Raw genomic sequence first — 25,135 nt, forward strand, 5'->3', positions numbered from 1 at the left:
GAGGGCTTTTCACGTTTTCTTCTAATTCACACATAACCCTGTGAGATAGGTACTATTATTGCCTCCATATTACAGATGAAGAAACGGAGGCTCAGAGAAGTTCAGGACTTGTTGAAGATCATCAGAACCAAGATTAAAATCCAAATGTAGCTGACTCTAGCGTTAGTACTCCTGCTACACCACTCTGATTCCTTTTCCTTGAACATGAGTAAGAATGAGGGCTGGATGACTTGTTGGGGGCGGGTAAGAAACAAGGGCTTTCAGAAATGTGAGTCCTTGTACCCAAGGGTGATGCACAGAGAACAAGAGCAGAGAAATACAGGCTTATAGGATGTGACATAATGTGACCAAAAACACAATGTTATTTGAATTGAAGTGAAGAAAGTTTATAGTGGGCTTAAAATCTCTGTGAGATCTTTTGCCATTGAGGGTTAGGTTGTATTTTGCCCCAAACTACTAATCAAGAAAGTAGTGCGCTCTCTCTCTCTCTCTCTCTCTCTCTCTCTCTCTCTCTTTCTTTCTCTCGTGTTCTCACTCTCTCATTTGCTCCCCACTCCCTCGGTCAATTCTATTTAATTTCACAAGTATTTACTGAATTTTTGGTAAATAAATCTACAATTTCTGGGTAAGGCCACATGAAGTTTATATACCCCACAAAGATGATTCCTACCCATCAGGGTTTCATTGCAGAAAGTGGGAGACAGACACAAACATATAAGATAATGATTTGAGGTGAAACAGAAGCACCCATAAAGTACTATGAGAAAATAAGGGATAAGGATAATGGCTAACATAGATTGAGTGTTTACAATATGCTAGGCACTAGTTTAAGAGCTAGCTTTACATGGATTTCCTCATTTAACCCTCACCACAGCCCTATGAGGCAGGTACTAGTATCATTCCCATTTTATAACTAGTTTACTAGTTAACTCTATCACCCAGCTAGTTAATGGCAGAACGAGAGCCTCAGTTCTGCCGGGTGTACACTTCCCTCTCCCCACCTATCCCAGCCCCACGCCTGATGCTCCTGAGCAGATCTCACCTGGCCCACGAGCTTCCCAGAAATACCTGTTTGGAGACACTGGACCCCATTAGAAGTGCAGGGACCTCAATTCAGACATGCCTCCTCCACCATCTCTGCACTTGCCCTCTGGAGGTGAGGTGGAGAACCATGTTTTCAAAATCCCCCTAGAGGATTTATGTCTTAGGGTTTCCCAGAAGCAGAACCTAAAATAAGGACTCACATGCAAATAATTTATTAAGGAAGTGCTTGCAGGGGAAACCCTTGAGCAGATGGAAGAGGCAGGACAGGAAAGGGGAGGAAGCCAAGCAGGGGACCTCTGAGGCATAGCTTTGGCCTGGTCCCCAGACAGCTCTGGATCTAAGCCTGACTGCAGGCAATGAGCTGGGCTTTCACAGTCACCTGTCAGGGTAGGCGCACCCTGGACATAAAGTCCCAGGCTTTCCTCTTGTGAAGGGAAAGGGCTCCAGTAGGCTGAGGGCAGTCCTGCAAAGAAAAGCCACAAGCACTGGTTGTTGGGAGAGAAATCACAGGGAGGAGGTTAGAGGGCACATGCACGCAGCCAGGGACCCATGGAGATGTGGAGTACTGACACTCCCTGCTAGAGACGGCAACGCTGGAGTCTCCATATGGGGGAAGAAGGGAAGGCCAATTGATCATTCCCTTCCCTCCCCATCCAGTCTTGCCCCACTTTAAGAAGTGCTGTCCTAGAATTCTTCAGTGGGTTGATTACAATGGCTTGAGGAGAGTGGAAATCCAATAGGAAGTCAACCAAGGATAAATAGAAGTTATGTCCCAGGCACTGAGGGCATTGCCTATTGGGGGGTGGCTGTGTGACATGCCTTGTGTTAAAAGCTGCCTATGGATTAGCTTTCTTAATCCTCTCCCCTGGCTGTCTGAATCCAAACCCCCCTATATGCCTCCCTCTGTGATGAGGTGTATCAGTCAGAGTTCACTCAGAGGAGCAGAGCCACCATTCGCATTGCAGAAAGAAGGAAGTTATTAGGAATGAGACTACCCAAAGGTGGGAGAAGCTGAGGAAGAGAAGGTCTAGAAGGAATTGTGGGATAATTGCAGAGGAATCACAGCAGCCTTGAGGACTAGCTAGTATCTATCTGTGGGCACATCTGTCTGTCACAGTATCTGACTATGGAGAACTCCCAAGAGGAGTTGCTGAGGCTTCCATTGCTTTTCAAATCTCACACTAGGTCCTCTTTTGGCCAACTCTAACTCACAGCCCCGTCAGGAGGGGATTCCAGGAGCGTACTTCCCAGCTTCACCAACTTGAGTCAGCATAGTCCAGCACATCAAGATGTCCTTGATGTAGAAAGAATGTAACTGACAGGATGTCCAAGCAGAAGAAGAAAGTCAGGGTCACATTTGTGTGTATTTATCTCCCCATTTTTAATGGCTGCATAAGCCTTTTTGTAATATGAGTCAGTATTTTATTTGTCACAATAGCACTTAAAAAGCATTTGAAAATAGTAATGCCTTCAGAAATGCACCCCAAGGACTAAGCAGAGTGAATGGTGCATAGTAGATGCTCAGTAAATATTGAATGACGGAATGGATACTGAGTGGCTAGAGTTTATGTAGGGCAGTGAACTCTTACTCATAAACTCCAGCAGATACCTGACAATCACCCAGGAGCAAAAAGTGGCCTCATCCCTCCAGGCAACTGGGACATAATTCTGCTCACCAAAATGCCACTACTTTCTGTCTCTGGCCAACACCTAAGGTGGGATGAAAACCCCCTGTTTACCTCTTCTAGGAGGAACTGATCATCACCTTTTTTAGATGTTGACCTTGCTCACAACGATCCCTTTAATAGGCCTTCCTCGTGCACAAGGGTGGGGACCTAATACTCATGTTTGTTCTCTGAGACCCTATCTTTGGGCACAGCTGGGCCCATCAGATCCTTTTTTCTGGGAATTTGGAATTAAGACCAGAAAGATATTGAATTTTCATGCATGGTATAACAGAATAAAGCAAGCATAAAGAAATAAAGGGGATAGAAGAGTCATCACTAGAATTGAGATAACTGACAGGCAATTTAGGCAAAAGACATTTTTGTTTCTTACATTACACTATACATAAAAAAACTGAGAGCTTTTAGGAGCAAGAAACAGAGAGAAAATATTCACAAAGGACTCATATGCAACATATATAATGAACAATAACAATAAGTAAAAGACAGCCATTAGAAAAATGGGCATAGAAAACTTAAACAGGTCCTTCACAACAGAGGTTTCTAAAATAAACATATGAAAAGGTGTTTTACTTCATTAGTCATCAGGAAAATGCAAAGTAAAACTATAATAAGACACCATTACATTCAACAGAATGAAAAAAACACACACGAAAATACCAACTGTTGGTAAGAATGTGGAATAACCAGGGTGTGTGCTCACTTATTGCTGGTGGCAGTGTCGACAGGTACAGTCAAACACTGTGTACCTATTTATTATTTAGGAATATTTACTAAAACGGAACACGCAAATAGCCTATCACATAGCAGTTGGTATCATAAGTATCTACCCAAGAGAACTGCATAATTAACTTTACTAAAACACATATTCAAGAACATTCATAGTAATGCTATTCATAATAGCCCTACTCTAGAAATTCTCAAATGTCCATCAGTAATAAAATGGATAAAATACATTGTGGTGGAGTGAGATAGTGAAATACTGCACAGCACTGAGAACGAATGAACTACAGCTACAATCTCACAGATATTATGTTGAAGGAAATTAGTACTTACTAAATAATTTCATTTATATATAGAACAGGCAAAACTAAAGTCTGCTGTTAGAACTCAGGCTATTGTTTTCCTTGGGGGAGTAGTAACTGGCATGAGAAATGGATTCTGGGGATGCTGGTAATGCGCTCTTTCTTTATCTGAGTCTAGTAACAAGGATATATTCAGTTTTGTGAAAATTTTCATTAAACTGTAAACTTACAATACATGCTCTTTTCTTCACTACATACTATACTTCACTAACGTTTTGTTAAAATAATAACTTTTAGGAGCTTCAACTTTTAGGGGCAGGTCAGTTGCCTGTCTGCACATAAATCTGCTGACAACTTCCTCCTTTAGCCTTCACAGAGACTCTGAGGGCAATGAAGCAGCGAGACCTCACGGGCCCTCTCAAACATTGTTGGATGAATATTTTCCCAATCTGAGTTCACTTAGACAAAGAAATGTAATTTATTATTTTTTTTTTTATAATCCTCACCCGAGGATATTTTTTTTTATTGATTTTTAGAGAGTGGAAGGGAAGGGAAGAGACAGAGAAAAACATCGATGTGAGAGACACATGGGTTGGTTGTCTCCTGCACATGCCCGGACCAGGGCCAGGGGATCCAGCCTGCATTGAGCCTGCAACCAAGGTACATGCCCTTGACTTGAATAGAACCTGGGGCCCTTCAATCCACAGGCTAATGCTCTATCCACTGAGCAAAACTGGCCAGGGCAAGTAATAATTTGACACAGAGGTGGCTGTGGGAGTGGGGATGAATCAGACTTTAGCTGTTCCAATATTCATTAGTACTCCACCCAGGTTATCCTAAATAAATGTACAATCTATTTTTAAAAAATGTTTAATATACAAACGTCACTTCAACTATTATATAAACATCAATAGAGGAAAAAGGGCTTGTGCTTGCTATGAAAACAGCCTCAAGACAGGTGTCCCAGGCATCCACCCTCCCCACCCCCTTGCAAGCAGGTCTCTGCTTCCTAAAAGCTTCCACCTCCAAGAGTGCTGCCTGAATGCGGTGTTGCCTGTTGACTCTCGAGGTTAAAGCGCAGAAGGTGGAAGCACCCCCTGACTAACCATAAATCTGAGGTCGTTGGGACGTTTGGGGGTGGCAGGACGAAGCCAGTCAGGGCCGCACTCAGAGCAGCAGCTCAGAACTGTCCCCGCTCCCCTGCAAAGCAGTTCTCCGTCGACAGCAGGACGCGTTTTATACACCAGCGTGTGAGTCCCTCGGTACCCGGCTCTTCCTTTTACAAATCCCATTCGGAATCCCCATCACTCTTCCCCGCCCCCACCGCACGTCACCCCCTCACCCCCACTCCCACCCCCACCCCGCAGTTGTTCTCCCCCACAGAACCCAATCTACCAAGTTTAAACCAGTTCCAGTCACTTCCAAGCCTCTACCCATTTTATCCTAATGGGATTTTTGGCTTCTACGCCAATCGGTTGAGCAAACGTTTATTTATTCAAGAGACAAAGTTAAGAGGTGGGATGTAGTTGAACTCATTTGTTGATTTATTCCATAAAGGGCCAGCATTGTGCTGCCGCGTTACAGGGAATGGGAAAAAGTTAATTTGTGTAAATTATTAGATTGCATCATTTTCCTACTTAAAAACGTCCAGTTTCATCCCATTTTAGAATAAAAGCCAGACCACAAACACCTGGAAAAAAGAAACCTCGTTTAAAATTACAATTACTAAATAATAATAATAATAATAATAATAAAATTACAGTTACTTTGATTTGTCTTTTGTTATGAAAATTATTTTTAAGTTATACAAAAATGCAAAGGCGTTGGAATTGTTATGTCTCTTTTAAAGTGTTGTTTTCCGCCGAAACCGGTTTGGCTCAGTGGATGGAGCGTCGGCCTGCGGACTGAAGGGTCCCGGGTTCGATCCCGGTCAAGGGCATGTACCTGGGTTGCGGGCACATCCCCAGTGGGAGATGTGCAGGAGGCAGCTGATCGATGTTTCTCTCTCGTCGATGTTTCTAACTCTCTATCTCTCTCCCTTCCTCTCTGTAAAAAATCAATGAAATATATTTTTAAAAAAATAAAAAATAAAATAAAGTGTTGTTTTCCAATGAGCAAATGCAAAGGGGTTAATCACGCCCTTGGTATCAGCAAACTTCCCCGCATCCCAAAACCGAACTTGACTTTCTCACAACGCTTCTCGACAAACATCGCGAGAAGAGAGCGGTCCCTTTGGCTCCACCCTCTCAGTCAGCTCAACCACGCCCACTTCCTGCCGGGCGATCTCTGACGTCAGAGGTCTGACGTCAGAGGTGCGCTGTTGTGCGCGGACGACAGTACCGGGAGCGGAAGTGCTCTTGGCGGAAGTGCTCTTGGAGGAAGTGCTGGTTGCGGAATCCTGGGTGGGATGGCCGCAGGCAGGCGCTTTCTAAGGCTGCTGCGAGCTCCCTCCAGTTCCATGGCTCAGAGCCCCCTCCAGGGCGTGCCCCCCTCCAAGGGCCTGCACGCGGGGCACGGGCCCCGAAGGCTCTCCATCGAAGGCAACATTGGTAAGGGCCGGAAAGGGGCTGCCAAGCCTTGGCCTCCGCTAAGCAGGTGTCTGAGAGGCTGTGAAAGGGAGCTGGGCCCGGAACCCCTTCCCTACCCCCTTCTCCCCCGGTCAGTGCAGCGAGGCTGCCAGTTCTGAGGACCATTCCCCTCCCAAAATGCACTGCGAATCCATCCCTCTCTGGTTTTTAGGACGTCATTCCTCAGTACTCGCCCACAGGGACATAAAAGCCACGCAGTCTGTTGGTAGGACAAGAGTTCAACCAGCTTGTTATGGATAAATCTAAATGGAAGCGTCAAGGCGCTTGGTGTGATTTCTTTGTCCTAAGAGAGTTGCCAGATTTAGGGGGAGGAAAAAGGATGCTCATTTAAAACAGGATTTCAGATGAGTAATTTCTTAGTGCCGTTGGGTGCCATGCAATATTTGGGGCATACACTAAAAATACCATTCATTATTTATCTATAACTACTTTACCTGGTTACTCTACCCTAAGAGAGTTCTTAAACTTCAGGCATTCAGATACCACTTGCACTATTTTTGTCATGTTTCTTTGCTAGTCCCAATATAATTTATTAATGTCTTTCTTAGAAGAGACTCGCTTTTTAAACTTAAAAACATCTATTAAGTTAAAAACTGTTACAAGAACAAATAGAAACCCCGTGTCTTAAATAAAAAGCAATTGAAAAGAAAATGCAAGCAAAACATTTTAATGTTACTAAATTCTGACTTTATACTTTTACCTGATAAGGTGATGAACTCTCAAAGAGGATTAGCAATGTTGAGGGTCAAAAGACATGCTAGCAGTAAACTGAGAATTTCTCATTTTATTCATTCAACAAATAACCTTTTGAGCCAGATCCACAGGCCAACAGGGTTCTTGGCCCTGAGGCTACAGCAGAGAGCAGAACAAATATCTCTGCTCTCAAGTGGGGAGAGATAGACAATAAAATAAATTAAGCAAAGTAAACCGTATGTTAGGTAGTAATGAGTGTGATGAAGAAAATTCAGGGATGAGGGATTGAGGGAAGTTGCAATTTTAAATAGGGTAATCAAGACAGGGGAAGGTGACATTTGAGCAAAAACCTGAAGGCGAGGGAGTGATCCATGTGGAGAACTGGGAGAAGAACTTTTCAGGCAGAGAGAAGACCAAGTGCAAAGGCCCTGAGATGGAAAATGTATTCAGGGAACAGGAGGGAAGCCATTGTGGCAGGAATGGAGTGAGCAAGAGGGAGAGGGAGGTGATAAGGTTAGAAGGTAAGGGATGGCCAGATTGTTTATAAGCCTTGTAGTCCATGATGGGAAACTATTGGAAGGTTTCATGATCAGTCAAGTGATATGATCTGACTTAAATTATAAAATCACTTTGACAGGTATGTTGAAGGTAGAATGTGTCAGGAAGTTATTGCAGTGATGAGTTTCGGTGAGTTGGACCAGGGTGAGAAGTGATTGGATTTTAGTTACATTTTAAGGTAGAGCTAACTAGATTTGTTAAAAGATGTGGAGTGAGATAAAGAGAGGGGTCAGTAATGACTCCATTCATTTTGACCTGAGTAACTTGAAAGATGGAGTTCTGAATTTTCTTAAATGGGGGAGAATGGGAAGAACATATTTGCGGCAGGGGATGGTTTCAAGATTTTGTTTTTAGTTTTTATATGGTTATTAGATATCTACGTGGAGATGTGGAGATGTTGAATAGGCAATTGAATGTATGAGCCCAGAGTGCAGTCTCCCTGGACTGGAGTTATAAATGTAGATGGTATTTAAAGCCAGGAGTCTATGTATGTTGATGGAAAGGACTAACCCCTGGGGCAAATGTTAAAGAGATTGAGGAGAGGGGGAAGGAACTAGCAAAATAGACTGAGAAGGAATGACCACTGAAAAACCAAAAGAGAATGATATCTTGGGATCCAGCTAAAGAACCTCTTTGGGGGAGAGAAAAATCAACTGTGCAATGCTCTTTAATAGAGCTCTTTGGTGAACTTGAACAGCTGTTGGGAGCAATAAGAGTGAAAGTCTGATTGGCGCAGGTTCAAGGAGCATAGGAGGTAAGGAATTGGAGACAGCGAGGTAAGCAATGGTCTGGAAGTTTTCCTAGAAAGGGAAGACATGGGTGCTAACTGAAATGGAAAGACGGTTTGAGACAGTTTTTGTTTTTTGGTTTTTGTAAGAGAAATTAGAAATAGTCTCAAAGAGAGAGACAAAAATGGTGAAACAGAAGAGAGGATAGAATTGCTGGAGTGATGTTAGTAAGCAAGAAGGAGTGGAATCTATAGACCAAGAAGAGCAAGTTTGGTGTTAACTAGGAGCACAGTTGATTTCTAATAATGAGGAGCATGGCAACTAAATGAGTCCTGACTTGAGTGAGTAAAAGGGAGAAATGTAGAATTTCAGGGAAGCATTAAGGACCCACTTGGACTTAGTTGTCATGAATTTAAAGTGAGGCCAGTCACCATGGCTGTGTGTGTTTCTCCGGTCAAATCAGAAACACTGAGAGGAATGAGAAGGGAGGGTCCTGCTTGTCTGCCTGATGGTGTACAAAGCTGTTTTGTCTTGTACTTTGAGAAACATGCCCCCAAAGGAAGCTCTAGCCTTAGAGCCCAGAGAGGTACAAAGTACTTCACAAAGCAAGTACTTTGCACAGGCCATCAGGTTAGGTGTGAGCTGCCTTTCCCAATTTTCCTGACCTTTGCCTCTTAACCTTTCCAGATTGCTATGCTTCTTCCTTGCTTTTTCATGCAACCAAAGGTCACTGAATGTCTACAGTGAAGGTGGACTCATGTGTGATACAGCTCCTGTCTTGTAAGGAGCTCACAGCCAAGTGGAAGAAGCAGCCTTTTAAACATGATTTATATACCATGTGATGAGTGCCACGTTTGGGCAGGGAAATTTGGAATCTCTGGGGTAAGAATCCCCAAGGGGGAGAAGAGGAAAGAGTGTTCCAGCCACAGGAAGTAACATTTGCTAAAGCAAAGCCTGAAGAAACATGAGGTTTTAATAACAGGGAAGTAGCTGGATGTGCCTGGAGTTTAAAGGGCCTGTGAGAGGATGGCAGAACAAGAGGTTGGAGGGGTAGGATTTGCCAGATTTTTGAACAGCCTTGTGGTCCATGCTAGGAGTTTCTCCTTTAGGTAGTGAGAGGCTACTGAAGACTTGAAGCTAGTATGTGTCAAGGCCAGATTAATTTAAAAAAGAAATTTGGCTGGAAGGAGCAAATAGGAAGTCAGGCACATTCTTTGCATGTCTTGTTTGCTGCAGTACCCACAATGCCTTGCATCCAGTTGAATGGATAAATGGAAACAGTTTGGAGAAGATAAATTTTGTGGCTACCATAGTAGTTGGAGGGAGGAAAGTTGTAGGCCTGCACAGAAGGAATGGAGGGACAGAGAAGTGATGGTTTGAGAGAGATTTTGGAAGTAGGATTGATAGGACTTGATGGCCGCTTGGAGGTGAGAGCTAAGGAGGCATAGAAGATGACAATGAGGTTTTATAATTTGGCCACTGACTGAAAACTGAGGATGGGAATAAAGGAAGAAGTCTGGGGAGGTAAGAGAGATAGATGTCTTTTATATGAGATACCTCTGAGACATACAGAGATAGGTGTTCTGAGGTAGATGAGAATATGTGCCTGGAGTCAAGAGAGAGATGGGAGCTGAGATTTCATAGATGGAGGTTGTTGACCTGGGGGCTTGTTGAAGCCTTGGAAGTGAATGCAGTTGCCCAAGGGAAGTGAATAATGAGAAGGTGATTAGGGTTCTTTAGTCCGGCTCTCCCTAGTTGTATCTCCCATTATTCTCCATCACCCCACACTGATGACTCTCTCCAGACAGAATTAGTCACTGCCTCCTCTGTGTGCTTTCAAAACATTTTGTACCCACAACTGCTGTAGCACTTGAGTTCTGTTGAGATTGTTTGCGCATTCAACATCTTCCCTGGGTTGGCACTTAGTGTCTTATTCATCTTTGTGTCACGAGCACCTAATCCCCTGCCTCATCCATTGTGCTCATTCAGTGTTTACCAGATGCATGAATCCTGACATGGAAGTTAGTCATTGGTACCCACAAAGGAAGTATTTTAAACTGCTCATATAATCAAATCAAATAATTTTTTGGTTTTTTATCACAGGTGACATCTTTAAACAAATCAGAAAAAAAGTACCCATTCAGGAAACCTGAACAGGGCAAGGTGAACTGTTTTAAATGAAGTTAGATATCTTTCGAGTGGCTTTTCTTACAGGCCTGCTGCTCTAAGTCTTGTTATTCTGATCCTGCAGGTGTAGACAGCAGCATGTGTAGGGGAAATAGATAAGTAAAGTAACAATTAATGGCATCTAGTTTGAGTTGTGAAGCCATATGCCATGTGTGATTGACAGGGAAAAGCTTGGGCCCTGTCTGGGTGGATCAGTTGGTTAGAGCATTGTGTCATACACTGAAAGGTTGCAGGCTCGATTCCTAGTCAGGGTGTGTACAGCAAACCGGTATCTGTCTGTTTGTATCTCCCTCCATTCCTCTCTCTAAAAAATCAATAAAAACATATCCTCAGGTGAGGATTTAAAAAAAAAAGAAAAAGAAAAAGTAAAAAGCTTGATACTTAAAATCCCTTAAAAAAGAAACTACCCAGCCTGTTTATTAATTTTTTATTATTAATCCTCACTTGAAGATATTTTTCCATTGATTTTTAGAGAGAGTGGAAGAGAGAAGGAAAGACAGAGAAATATTGATCTGAGAGAAATATACTGATTGGTTGCCTCCTTCATGCGCCCTGACCAGGGCCCTGGCCAGGGAAGAGCCTGCAACCAAGGTATGTGCCCTTAACTGGAGTTAAACTCGGGATCCTTTGGTCTGCAGGCTGATGCTCTATCCACCCAAAGTGGCTAGGGCTAGCGTATCTTTTTAAATATATTCATCACTAAAGTGATATATTGAATATATCAGTTATTTTATGACTATAAACCTAGATTGAAGAAAGGAGTGCTATTTGAAATTTGTGAGTCATCTCAGGCTATTCTTACTTTGATTTTAGAGACCCTACCAGAGAAGAGGGAAGTGTTTTACACTTTTGCATTCTAGAGACTTGAACATAAAGCTTTCCTAATAACATGTTTCCTCTGGCATTCAAGATTAGTAATTTAAGATCACCAATATGCATCTTTAACTTTTTGCTGTTGTTAATCCTTACCCAAGGATATTTTTTTCCCCATTGATTTTAGAGATAGTGGAAGGGAAAACGGAAAAGGAAGAGAGAGAAAAACATTGATGTGAGAGAGACATTGATTGGTTGCCTCCCATATGTACCCTGACCCGGCAGGGATTGAACCTGCAACCCAGGTCCATGCCCTTGACTGGGAGTTGAACCCAAGACCCTTCGGTGTGGGCCAGTGCTCTAACCACCGAGCCACCAGCCAGGGCACATCTTTAACTTTTATTGAGTATAAACAATTGGGCAAAGGATCCTAGGGGAAAAGAAGACCTATTTATTCCATACATTGTAAATTGGAGTCTGTTTTATATGATTCACTTCATTCCATCTATCCATCTCCATTCTTTGTACCTGGCTAGATACTCAGGATGTAAAGGGAATAGGTGAGTCTGTGTCTTCAAAAAGTGAGCTGGTTGGAGTGATGAGTCACAAATAATTACAGCGTAATATCTTGGTAAACCAGAGCAGGCAGTAATTAACTCTGCCTAGAGGTGAAGGAGCTGGAGAAGTTCAAGGAGAAGGCAGCAGTGAAAGGATGAATCAACTAGTGGGCAAATGGGGTGGGGGGGAGGACATTTCAGATCAGTGAGGTTCTCAGGCAGAATGGAAGATTTTGGGTTGTACTTTGAAAGCTGTGAGGAACTTTATGGTAAACATCGTTTACCATGAAAATAAAAGGAATCAGGGCAAAAATGTACTGAATTTCTTTTAAGCCTGCTGAGTGGTTTTTTGGAAGTTTCCCCAGAATGCCTATAGGCTCAGAACCTACATAGTGATCATGGATAAAGTTCCTTTAGAGCAGGGTCTCAGCCTAGGTTATCATTTTAGTTATAGTACCTACCACTTAGTAGCTACATCTCTTGATTGAATGACTGAGTAAATGAATGCAGCATCAAATGAAGTTCCTGAAATAAAGGCTTTAATTTTCTTTGAAGAACTTTTGTTTAAAGATAGATGGTTTTATATTTACTGCCATTGTTTGCTTTTTGGTAGAAAGTTTTAAAATGGATTTTTTACTGTGTTTTTCGTTTTGTTTTGGAGAAGAAAATGCTTGGAGGTGATGATATACTTAAGAGTCTCCCATGAAATACAACTGTATGAAATTTTAAAAAATATAATATTTCGGGCATTACATCAGATACTATCTTACTACTAGATTTTAGCATAATGTAGTTATAGCAGGCAATGTAGTTTATAGAAAAATTTGTGGGAGGAAAATAACCATGACTTAGGAATAAGATGAACATTAATAATAGAACTCTGGTCCAGCTTGTGAAATGACAATCCTGGTGCCAATAAAAATCAACATGTTGAAGTAATATACTCTAAGAAAATAGCTCCCACCCCTTTTCAAGTCATGGCACATATAATAAAGTACAAGGATATCCAAGACTCTCAGGAAAGGTTTGATACTGAGATCTGATACCTCCCAAATGTAATATTAAAATATTTTGAATGGTAACAGTTAAGCTGGGATATAACTAAATTATGATAATGATATCATAAAAGGCTGATGCTCTGCATAGAGACCAAAGAAAGAAAGGAATTTGTCAGTTGGTCCAGTGCTGCATGAAGAAGAGTGGCTTTCCGTAGACACAAGGGTTCTGGTCACTAGGAGCAGGGCAGTGTAGCCGTGGAGAGCCAGCCAGTACCATTGGGAAGCCCCTGGGAACACTTTAAAACATTTATCTTAAAAAAAATCAAAACCCAAGCAGGAAGAAGAAACTATTAGTGTCAGGTATCACAGCACTAAAAATAATTATGCTGTGTCTGGTTTTAATATAAAAATGTAACCTTTAATTATTTTTTTAAATTAATTTTTCCATATCAGTGGGTGGTGCCTAGCACAGCGAGTTCCTTTATAATGCAGGTTAAGGACTAGTGCCCTGTGGTAAATGACCCAGGTTCTCCAAGCCCTACAGCAACATGGATGGCACAACTCTTAGGACCTGTCTTTCTTTGCTGAAACCAGCTTCTGATTACTAAATGGGCTTTCCAGAAGCTTTGGAGTGGAGAATAGAGCGCAGGGTGGAGGTGTTGCCCTGCTGTGATTGTTCCAGTAATTGGAACTGTGTATTTCCCATTACATCTAATTTGTTGGCATTCCGGGTTTTGTGTGTTTAAATGGCATGAATCGGTTTCTGAAAGTCCTGACTGCTTTTTTATTATTATTAATTAATTTATTTATTTATTTTGTGTCTGACTGCTTTTAAATGAACTAATAGTGTCTGATCTGGGAGGTAAAGTTGGCACTCCCTGGCCCATAGGGCTCTTTCTTTCCATAGACAGCAGTTTCTTACGTAATTGTTTTTAACTTTAAAAAAAATTTAAGTAATTCTAACAATCACTCAGTGTCACCCAGCTAACAAGTACCTTCATCTTTCATATTAATTAAAATAGCTTTTCAGCTGAATAGCAGAGACCATGTTTCAGATTTAATCAACAACTTGCAATCTAAATGTTGATCATCTTTGCCAGATATTTTAAAATAGGGGCTACTCGGGGCAGGCAAGTATCTGATAATATCAAACTCAACCAATTTGTAATTCCTGCCACTCTTAAGTGCTCCATGGCAAGCACAGAAAGTTGTATTTAGTAGTTTAGTATGTAGTTTCGGAATCTATGTATTTTTTGTTTGACTCAACTGCCCCAGTGTGGTAGGAATTTGGTGTGAGTTAGAGAAGTCCTGAGCTTATGGAAGAGGTGGGACCTTAGACTTGGTAAGGGAGAGGATTTAGACACTGGTTATTCACTGATGTGTGGGAAGAGCAGAGGCTGAGTAAATGTGCAAAAGTGGTGACGGGGCTGAGAGAGGAGCATGACTGTACAAAATGCATAGATTCATAGTGTTTGTTCCTGCCCTGTGTGTTCAGAGAGAAGTGGAGTGGGGTGTAATAAATGTCACATTGGATGTGTGGGCTCTTCTGCTGAGACATCTCTTCGCTCCTGTCAGTAGCCGTGAGTGGCTGATAAAATTGACTAGAAGGGCATCTTCCTCTTTTCTCTGGGTTCCATTTGGATTTTTCCTAAGGGTAGAAGTCACTTGAGAAAGATCAACTTCAGTAGAGGAGGTTAAGTTCCAAAAGCACTCTTAAGGTTTTTTTTATTTTTAACAAATGTGGGTTTTAGAGGGAGCTAAAATTAATAATGTTTAAAGTGTTTTATTCATTCAATCAGCTCATTAGGCTAGGCTTTGGTTCCTGCCCCGGAGGAGCCCCATCTTCTACCTGGAGAAATGCAATTACAATGTCAGTAATGGAGCCTTACCCAGCATGCCAGGGCAAGCACAAAGGAGGATTAGCTAATTCAGTTTAGGGGTGTCAGGGCCAGAAAGGCTTCACACAGGAGTTAAATCTAAGCAGATTCTTGCAGATTGAGTTGGAGTTAGGCAGCTGAGGGGAGGAAGTGTTCCAGGAAATGGGAAAGCATATGTATGGTCACATCTGCAGAGAACATGGCATGATTGGAGTTGTAAGGAGTTTGGTCCAGAGGGAGCTCAGGATGGCTAACGGGAAGCTGAGGCCAGAGAGGTGTCTGCAGGGGCTGTTTCATGATGTGTCTCCCAGGCCATGCTGTGGGTTTGGGTTTTGTCATGAAGGCACCATGGAGCTGTCAATGTTATTCTGTGTTCACTGTGGCTACGGTATGAATGATGGACTGAAGAGGGCAAGGCCAGAGTTGGAGAGGCAAGAAATGTTGAGAGCCTGGTCTTGAGCAGGAGATGGGAATAGAGAGAAAAGGACAGATGGGGGAAATTAAAAGGTGTCCCCTTGAGGTTGGGCAGAGGAGGAAGTTCTGACAGTGAGTGGTTGGTGCTGCCATACTTGAGGTGTGGAATAGAAAAGAAGTCAGTTTGGTGGTGAAGATGATGAGGTCATTTAGGTAGTATGTTGACTGTGAGGTGTTTGTGGGCCATCCAATAAAGATGTCTGGAGGGCTCTTAGACAGTGAATTCTGGAGCTCAGGAAGGTGCAGGCCGGACCTTGGTGTAAATGGGAAAAGATTTGAATGTTGTAGTACTGAGGGGAGGAAGTGTACCAGGAAATGGGAAAGCATATGTATGGTCACATCTGCAGAGAACATGGCATGATTGGAGTTGTAAGGAGTTTGGTCCAGAGGGAGCTCAGGATGGCTAACGGGAAGCTGAGGCCAGAGAGGTGTCTGGAAATTTGACATTTCCCTGCTTAAAACCCATCATCATTGACTTCCCATTATCTTTAGAATAGATTCAAATTTCTTACGATGGCCCAGGCCCTACATGACCTCGCCCCAGCCTGCCTTTCGCCTCTCCACACACATATCTTGAGTCACACTTCTCCCTCATTTCATCACACTATCACTGCTCTGGCTTCTTCAAGGTCACACATAGACTTCTCTTCTGTCTTGCTATACGCCTAGTTCTTTCTCTTTTCCCATGCTGCTCTCTCTGCTTAGGTTACCGGTCCCCTACCCTTGTTCTGGCTAACTCCTTGTCTTTCAGGTTTTACCTCAGATGCTTTTCAGAGCCTTCCCTGACCTCCTGAGCTATATTAGCGCCTCCTGCATTTTTCTTATCTAGCACTTAACACACTTTGTTATTAGTTCCTTGAGTGTTTGTTTAGTATCTATCTCCATACAAGCTCTGTGAGGGCAAAGTCCATCCTGTGTTTATCATTATACCCGCAGTGTCAGACAGTCCTGAGCATTCGTCACATTTGTTGAATGAATAAGGGTCATAAATTATTCTGGAAAACTTGCAATTTTTACACTTTCACAGAATAAATAGGACTGTGATTGAAGCTTTACAACAGCTGATTTCATCAGCTTTTGACAGTCTGTTACATTTTTAACTCTTATTAGATACTTTTTGCTTCTGGGAGATTGGGACAGTAAAACTTCAAATCAAATGTTAGGGGTATTTTTCCTCCCTGTTGCCTGCATTCATTATGGTGACTCTGGCCCTAGCCGGTTTGGCTCAGTGGATAGAGCCTTGGCCTGTGGACCAAAGGTTCCCAGGTTCGATTCCGGTCAAGGGCACGTACCACATACCTTGGTTGCAGGCTCCTCCCTGGCCTGGGCCTAGGGCCCGTGCAGGAGGTAACCAATTGATGTGTTTCTCTCTGTCTTTCCCTCTCTCTTCCACTCTCCCAAAAAAACAATGGAAAAATATCCTCAGGTGGGGATTAACAAAAACAAAATATTGTGGTGACTGTGGTTAGGGTGGCCTTGACCCATTGTCAGTCTGACAGTTGTAAGGCTGCTGTTGAATTTTGAAATTAGAAAAACTGGCAATTGTTCCCTTAAATTGGGCAGAATTTAATAGCCGCCTTTTCCTTCAGCCCTGGTTTGGGAAGTGTCCCAATACATGCTGTTTGCATTGCAGCTGTGGGAAAGTCCAGCTTTGTGAAGTTACTCACGAAAAGGTACTCAGAGTGGCACGTAGCTACAGAACCTGTAGCATCATGGCAGAATGTCCAGGCAGCTGGCCCGCAAAAAGTAAGTTTTCAGTTGTGCATAGGTGGCAGGCATGGGTGAGTAACTAATCGTAATAATCTAATTTGCTCTGCGTAGGTGAAGTAGCCCAGTTTGAGTCTCCTTTTTAAAATATCTTCCTTTCAGAAAGCATACCAGAGAAGATATGACTTGTTTGAATATGTGTAGCTTTGATTTTTGTGGTTTTTACATGTCTGCATAAGTGACTGCTTTCTGTTCTGTGTGGGTTCCCAAAGCATGTCCAGCTCTTCTGGCTTTGAAGATTAATTTTGTCATTCCTACCCTTAAATATATTACTGAAGCTGACCATCAGGATTAATAGTTAATTATAGTGATTTTAACTTAATTATGAAGTCTTAAAAATTGGAAAGGACCTTAGAGAGCACCGTGTCACATTTTGAATGAATGCAGATATAACTCACATGTATAAATCACATACTGTGTACCAGGCGCTCCATTATGTTAGGCCAAGCACTGTACATTTCATTGATGCCTCGTGGCTTAGGCCTTTGTATTAGGTCTACTGCTTTCGGAAAAGCTATAACGTTGGTTTCACACCTCACTCGGTGTGAGTAAGGAAATAGACGTTTGGACATGAACCTTAGAGGTAGCGAGGGCGTGGCAGCACCACGCTCAATTGCCACAGACCCCTGCAGCCAATGGGAACATCCACTGGTTTTTAACAACTGTTAGAAAGTTCTTGTATGAACCACTTTGCATACCTGTGACTCTGAGTCATTGGTTCAAGTTCTGCCTCTTAAGTTCTTTTTAACTTTTCTACGTGCCAACCCTTCATATAGTTGAAGGCAATGATTTGCCTGCTCTTTCTCCCCTTCAATTCTTGTCTCTTTCAAGCCAAATACCATTTTCTTCCAGACTATTCCTCATTCTGAAGTAACTTTGTCTAGGTGATGAGCTCCAGTTTGTTAGTTTTCCACCGAGAATTTACTAAGAGTGGTACTCAGAGCTGAACAGGACATTCTGGATATAATCTAAATGGTCTACAATATCATAGAACTTGTTCTGGGTGCCATTATTCCAACTCAAGGATTGTGTTACCTTTTTTTTGGCAGGCACATTGTGCTTAATGAGAATATTTGTTTTTTAAATTGTCTTTTTGTGTTGTGTATTTGTGTTTGTGAAATTAACTTCCATTTAGAAAATAAATTATGTGTCTTTTTCTGAGTATGCCACAGGTCACCTATTGTGGGATTTAAAAATATGTCCACACATTGTTTGATACCCTTCCCTTCAAGACATGAATCTTAACTCCCTCCTTTAGTGTGGACTAGACTTAATAACTTGTTTCTAATGACTAGAATGTAGCATGAATAACAGTATGATTTCTGCAGTAAGCCATAAGAGACATTGTCTCTTTAGTCTTGTTCTCTCTTAATCACTTTTGGCTCTGGGGATGCATCCAGCCAGCTACCATGTCATGACACATACCCTCTTGTGAAGAGGCCCACAAAGCAAGGAACTGAATCCTGACAACAGCTTTATTGAGTGAACCTTCTTGGAAGTAGATCCTTCAGCCCTAGTCAGGTCTTAGATGACTGTAGCCTCTGCCAGCATCCATTCTAAACCTCATGAGAAACCCTGAGGCAGAACCACCCAGCTGAGCTGGGTCCCAAATTCCTTGCCCACAGAAACTGAGATAATGAATGTTTTTGTTTAAACCACTAAATTTTGGCATAATTTGTTATGCAGCAATAGATAATGAATACTCCCATATAATGCCATTATCCAGAGGTAAAATTAACATTTTGTCCTTTTCGATTTTTTTCTACAGAGAAAATGCATATATTTACATATACTTACATAAATATATAAAACATATGCATTTACTCTTTTTAAACAAAAATTGTGATTGTCACCTGCACATCACTATATACAAGGTCTTCCTTTCATGGTAATGTCATTTTAATGGTGGCATATACTGCATAATATATTCTATTATTTACTTATCTGGTCTTTCTTTAATATTTAGTTTTATTATTTCTCCCTATTATAAGTGTTACAGAGATGAATAGCCTTGTAGCTACATCTTTATTCTTTTTAATAGCTAAATTTTGTGCCTCGTTGTATTTTCTTAGGATAATCTAGAACTGGAATTTTGATATACAAAAATTATGCATTTTGTTGATACTTTTGTTATAATTTCCAAAATTTCCTGTCAGAAAAGTACCAATTTCATTTTGATATACAAAAATTATCCATCTTGTTGACACTTTTGTTACAATTTCCAAAATTTTTCTTCAGAAAAGTTGTATCAGTTTCCTCATGCTTTCTGCAACACTGGATATTATTCTTTTTCATCTTCGCTAATGAGCGTGGCAATAAAACGGTGTGTTGTTTTATTTTACATTTCTTTGATTACAAATGAACTAAACATCTTTTTATGTTTATCAGCTGTTCTTTAGTGAATTCCCTATTTAAGCCTCTTTGGGTTGTTTTTTTTCCTTATCGAGATCTTTACAGTTTTATAATGGCTTTCCTAAGAACTTATCATATCTTAAGTATCTTAATTGTTATATACTGCTACTTTCCCTAGTTTGACATTTTTTAAATCTTTATATGTGATGTATTTTTAAGTATAATACTTATAAGTTTTTATGTACTCAAATCTGTCTTTTTCTTCGTAGTTGCTGCCTTTGATGTTAAAGTTTAGAAAGAACTCTCACAGACCAAGATTATAACAAATGCACCTATATTTCTTACTCTTGCTTTTTTGGTTTTCCTCTTTATGTTTATTTTTAAAGTTATACGAGTCTAGGGAGTGCCCTTCCACTTGTTACATGGGATGCTGCCTGATTCATGATTGCTAATAAAGCCAATTAGATCTTCAAAAAACAAAAACAGAAGTTATAGGAATCTAATTTTCTCCAAATAGAATTTACTTGTCCCAGTAGTATCCTTGTTTAGTTTATGCCTAAGTGGTTATACATTTTGTTGTTATTGTGACTGGGATCTGTTTTCCCATCATCTTTTTTAACCTATTGCTTTTTTATTTATTATTTTAATTAATTAAATTTATTGGGGTTACATTGGTTAATAAGATCATACAGGTTTCAAGTGTACATTTCTGTGATACATGATCTATATCATTATGTACCCATCACCCAAAGTAAGATAATCTTCATCACCATATATTTGGCTCCCTTTACACTACTCCCCCACCCCGCTTCCCTCCGGTAACTACCATACTGTTGTCTGTGTCTGTGAGTTTTATATTCCACATATGCATAAAATCATATGCCTCTTAGCTTTTTCTGACTGATTTATTTCACTTAGCATAATATTCTCAAGGTCCATCCATGTTTTCGAAAATGGCAGTATTTCATCTTATGGCTGAGTAGTATTCCATTGTATACATGCACCATATCTTCTTTATCCAATCATCTATTGAAGGACACTTGGTTGTTTCCATGTCTTGGCCACCATGAATAATGCTTCAATGAGGTGCATATATATTTGCAAATAAATGTTTTGAAATAGTTTGATATAGTCCCATTCATTTATTTTTGCCTTTACTTCCCTTGCATTTGGGGTCAAATTCAAAAAATCTCCTCTAAGACCAAGGTCCATAAGTTTAGTACCTATGTTTTCTTCTATGTAATTTATTGTTTCAGATCTTACATTTAGGTCTTTTATGAATTTTGAATTAATTTTTGTACATGGGGACAAACTGTAGTCTATATTCATTCTTTTGCACGTGGCTTTCCCATTTTTCCAGTACCATTTATTAACGAGGCTTTCTTTTCTCCTTTATAACAATTTGCACCAATAAACTAAACATCTTTTTATGTTTATTGGCCATTTATCAGTATTCTGTAGGAATTCCCTATTCAAACCTCTTGGAGTTTTTTTCCTTATCAAGATCTTTACATTTTTGTAATGGCTTCTTTGTCAAAAATGATTTGCCCATATACATGTGGTTTTATTTCTGCTGCATTCCTATATACTAACAATGAAATTTCAGAAAAGAAATGAAAACAACAATTCCTTTTGCAATTGCAACAAAAAGAATAAAATGCCCAGGAATAAAATTAACAAAAAAATGTGAAGGACCTATAGTATACTGAAAACTACTAAGCAGTATTAAGAGAGATAGAAAAAGACACAATGAAATAGAAAGATATTCCATGTTCATTTATTAGAACAGGGGTGGGCAACCTTTTTGTGAGTGCGTGCCAAAACCAGCAAAATCTCTGACTCAAAATTCTTCGGCGTGCCAACCCTAATTTTTTGAGAACATGTTACGCCTACGTGATATCTCTTAAGGTGTACGTATGTGAAGAACCTTGAAGAAATAATAAAATTCATTCGTGCGACAAAAACACAGCATATGGTGATGAAAAGTACATTTATTTTTTAATATATACATGTACACTGATAGTCCGACAGAAAACTTTATGACTCCGTTTGATATTATCAGTGGGACTTTTGCTGCTGCATCACTGATGACAGATTTTACATCAGGTTTATGTTTCATGACCTTCAGAGATATGCACGAACTACTACTTTCATCCGTCAGATTACTCCTGTTATGAGACTTAACAAAATTCATCACTGAGAACAAAGATTCACAAGCGTATGTGGATGAAACCAACACTGGTCGGATCTAGGAAGGCAGGGAGAGTTAAGGCAGAGGCATAGAAATTGCTCTTCCCCTCTCTTGTCAATCCATGTCTATGGTCTTTAAGATAACTTGTTATGTAAAATTATTTATTTATCTAAGATGCACCTACACTGAATTTATCTGAAAAATAAAGTCGATATTAAGAAAAAATTGTAAATGGAAGATTATAAGAGAGGGTTTCGCGTGCCAGCGAAAGTTACTGGCGTGCCATGTTTGGCATGCGTGCCAGGGGTTGCCCACCCCTGGATTAGAAGAATCAACATACTGGTAACCACCATACTATTGTCTTGTATTGAGATTTTCAAATTTAATACAGTAAAATTAGTACATGTATTCTTTTATACTTTAAACTCTTCTGAATCTAGAATTACTTTTGTCTAATGTTGCTTATTTGAATTTTTGGGGAGGGATAGATTTGATAGATTTTGTGTTTGCCTTGTTTTATAAAGACCTAATTAATGGGTTTTATTTTTTAATTCTATAGGGGCTTATAGTATTGTTTTTACCTTTAAATTTATTTGTTTCTTTCTCAGAATTTCCTGCATTTTTAAAGTTCTTTGGTTTGAATGATTAGTTTGTGTACTTTTCCTTTTTTTCTGCTTTAATAATAAAAGCAGTTGCAACTGGAAATATTTTCATGGGATAAACTTTGGCCCTATCTTCTAGATTTTGACATACAAGATTTAAACTGAAATTTCTAGAGTTTATAATTGTAGTTTTGACTTATTTTTTGTCCAAGAATTATTTTAAAAATATTTTACATTTTCTGAGTAGATTTTGTGTGAGCATTCTTTTGCTATTCTAATTTTGTTATGGTTAGAAAATGTGGCTTATATAGTTTCTAATTGAGGGAATTACTTAGATTTTCTTTATGGTTTATGTATGATCAGTTTTTATGTATGAGCAATTTTCATAAATGTGCCATGAACTTGTAAGAAGAATGTGTATTATCTGTAAGGTATAGAGTTTGATGTGACATATTTTGTAAATTCTAAGATGCCATTGATCATAAGACACAATGAATTTAATAACCCTTCTATGGAATGATTAAAATATCTATTAAGTTTAATTTAGTGAACATTGTAAGATTCATCCCAGTTTCAGATATGTGAAAAAAGATGATTTCGAGTTTTGTTCTCCATGTTCTCATTTTTGGGATCTACTTTTTATATTCTGAGAGAAATATATTATTTAAAGCTTTGTGCTTTTATTGTGTTTTGTCCATTTCTCATATTTTTAATTGTCTTTGCTCTATATTTATATATTTCAATGCTTTATCATTCCATGTAAAAAGATTCATGACTTCTTTGTGGAGTCTTTACTGGTTTATTAGTATTTAAAAACCTCTTCTGGCATTTAATGCTTTTTTCTTTTTTAAATGTTTTTATTGATTCAGAGAGAGAGAAACATCAAATGATGAGAGAGAATTACCAGCTATCCCCTGCACACCCCCTACTGTACTGGGGATCGAGCCCACAACTTGGGCATGTGGGAATTGAACCGCAATTGCCTGTTTCATGGGTTGACACTCAACCCAGCCGGGCTAATGCTTTTTTCTTAGTACAATTTTGCCACATCTTTCTTTTTATTTGCATCTACTTAGTGGATTTTTCTGTCCATTTGTCTTTAACCAATTTGTCATCTTAATTTAGGTTTTTCTTGTTTTAGGTATTTCTTTTATGAACAGGATTTTTAGTTCTTACCCAATCTCAGAGTTTGCCTTTCCTGGGAAATTTTCTCTTTTATTATGATTATGTCTTATTTCCGCCACCTTATGTTGTGCTTTCATCTCCTTTTTTTTTTTTTTTTTTGCTATATTTGAAGTTTTCTTTCATTTTTCTTCCCTTCACTTATATTGCAAATTTACTGTTTTTATTCTGCCATGAACATTTATATTTTAAATATATACATGTTTAAACCTACCTATCAATGGTAATGGAGTCTCCGTGAAAGAAAAGAAAACCTAAACCTCTACTACTTCAAAAAAAATTTTTTTAAATTGATTTCAGAGAGGGGGAGAGAGATAGAAACATCAATAATGAGAGGTAATCATTGATCGGCTGCTTCCTGCATGTCCCCTACTAGGGATCGAGCCCACAACCCGGGCATGTGCCCTGATGAGGAATCAAACAATCTCCTGGTTCATAGGTCAATGCTCAACCACTCAGCCACCTAGTAGATGCCTAGGCTCTACTACTTTTTTATTACTGTTTTCTCCATGCTCTATCCATCAGGTATATTGAAATCAGCTGAAATTTTAGAGCTCCAGAATGTTTTTACGTTGTGAAATTTCTCTTTTAACAGTAGAAACTGGCATTAAACTTTAAAACCACATTAAAAATAGTTACTTTATACTTAACTCTGCTCTAGCAGTTGATCATTGACCACTGTTTTCTCATTATCACATCCTCCCATTTCTTAAATCTTTATTTTGATTAATGTTTTAATTGGTTTTAATGTTTTAATTAAATATATTTCAGAGAAAGTTTTGTTTTGTTTTTTTAAAAAAGGTATGTGGGTGGAATAATTTTTGAGTGATTGTCTAAAAATATCTTTCTTTTTAGATTTTTTTGTTTGTTTTTATGAATTGTTGACGTTTTGCCAGGATAGGTCCAGGTGTGTGTGTGTGTGTGTGTGTGTGTGTGTGTGTGTGTGTGTATTGTGTGTGTGTGGTGTGTATGCAAGATTATATATATATATCCTATCTAATAATAGACAAACATGGTAATTAACTGTACCTCCGACATGCTTCCCATTGGCTAATCAGGGCGATATGCAAATTAACTGCCAACCAAGATGGCCAGCAGCCAGGCAGCTGAAGCAAACAGGAGGCTTGCTTGCTCCAGTGATGGAGGAAGCTAAGGTTCCCCGCCGGCCGCTACCAGCCTCTGAGCTGCACTCCAAGAAACAATGTTGCAATTACAGAAGCTAAACAAACCCCAGAAACCTGCTTTCAGCCAGCCGGGCCTCAGAGCTGGAGCTGCAGCAGGGTTTCAATTATAGAAGCCAAACAAACCCAGATACCTGCTTTCAGCAGCCGAGGTCTCAGAGCTGGAGCCGAGCCTCAGAGCTAAAGCTGGCTCTCAGTTCCAGTGACAGCCATAGAAGGTAAATAAATCCCAGAATAAAAAAAAGAAAAAGAAAAATAGGAGAGGTTGGGAGCTTCAGTCACCCTCCAGCCTGAAAACGCCCTCAGCCCCTCACCCAGACTGGCCAGGCACCCCAGTGGGGACCCCCACCCTGAAGGGGGTGTGACCAGCCTGAAAACAGCCCTCAGCCCCTCCTCCAGGCTGGCCAGGCACCCAAGCAGGACCCCCACCCTGATCCGGGACACCCTTCAGGGCAAACCAGCTGGCCCCCACCCGTGCACCAGGCCTCTATCCTATATAGTAAAAGGGTAATATGCAAACTGATCCTAACAGCAGAAGGACTGGGAATGACTGGTCACTATGACACACACTGACCACCAGGGGGCAGACGCTCAATGCAGGAGCTGCCTCTGGTGGTCAGGGCGCTCTCACAT

General features: G+C 40.3%; 1 protein-coding gene across 3 annotated transcripts in view; it reads left to right on the forward strand.

The window, feature by feature from the left end:
• The first annotated feature begins 6,091 nt into the window (after positions 1-6,091).
• DGUOK (deoxyguanosine kinase) overlaps positions 6,092-25,135 on the forward strand; it is a 36,851-nt gene continuing 17,807 nt past the window's right edge. Inside the window, exons 1-2 of one of the 3 annotated variants that reach the window (XM_006096779.3) lie at positions 6,098-6,303; positions 16,861-16,973. In XM_006096779.3, the coding sequence (XP_006096841.1) occupies positions 6,162-6,303; positions 16,861-16,973 (255 nt within the window). In that variant the 5' untranslated portion in view covers positions 6,098-6,161. Of the gene's footprint in view, positions 6,304-16,816; positions 16,974-25,135 lie in introns of all 3 variants that reach the window. The other 2 variants (XM_023760641.1, XM_023760642.1) reach the window with 2 other exon arrangements.

The sequence above is a fragment of the Myotis lucifugus genome, unplaced genomic scaffold, assembly GCF_000147115.1.
Source record: "Myotis lucifugus unplaced genomic scaffold, Myoluc2.0 scaffold_186, whole genome shotgun sequence".
Taxonomy (NCBI): Eukaryota; Metazoa; Chordata; class Mammalia; order Chiroptera; family Vespertilionidae; genus Myotis; species Myotis lucifugus.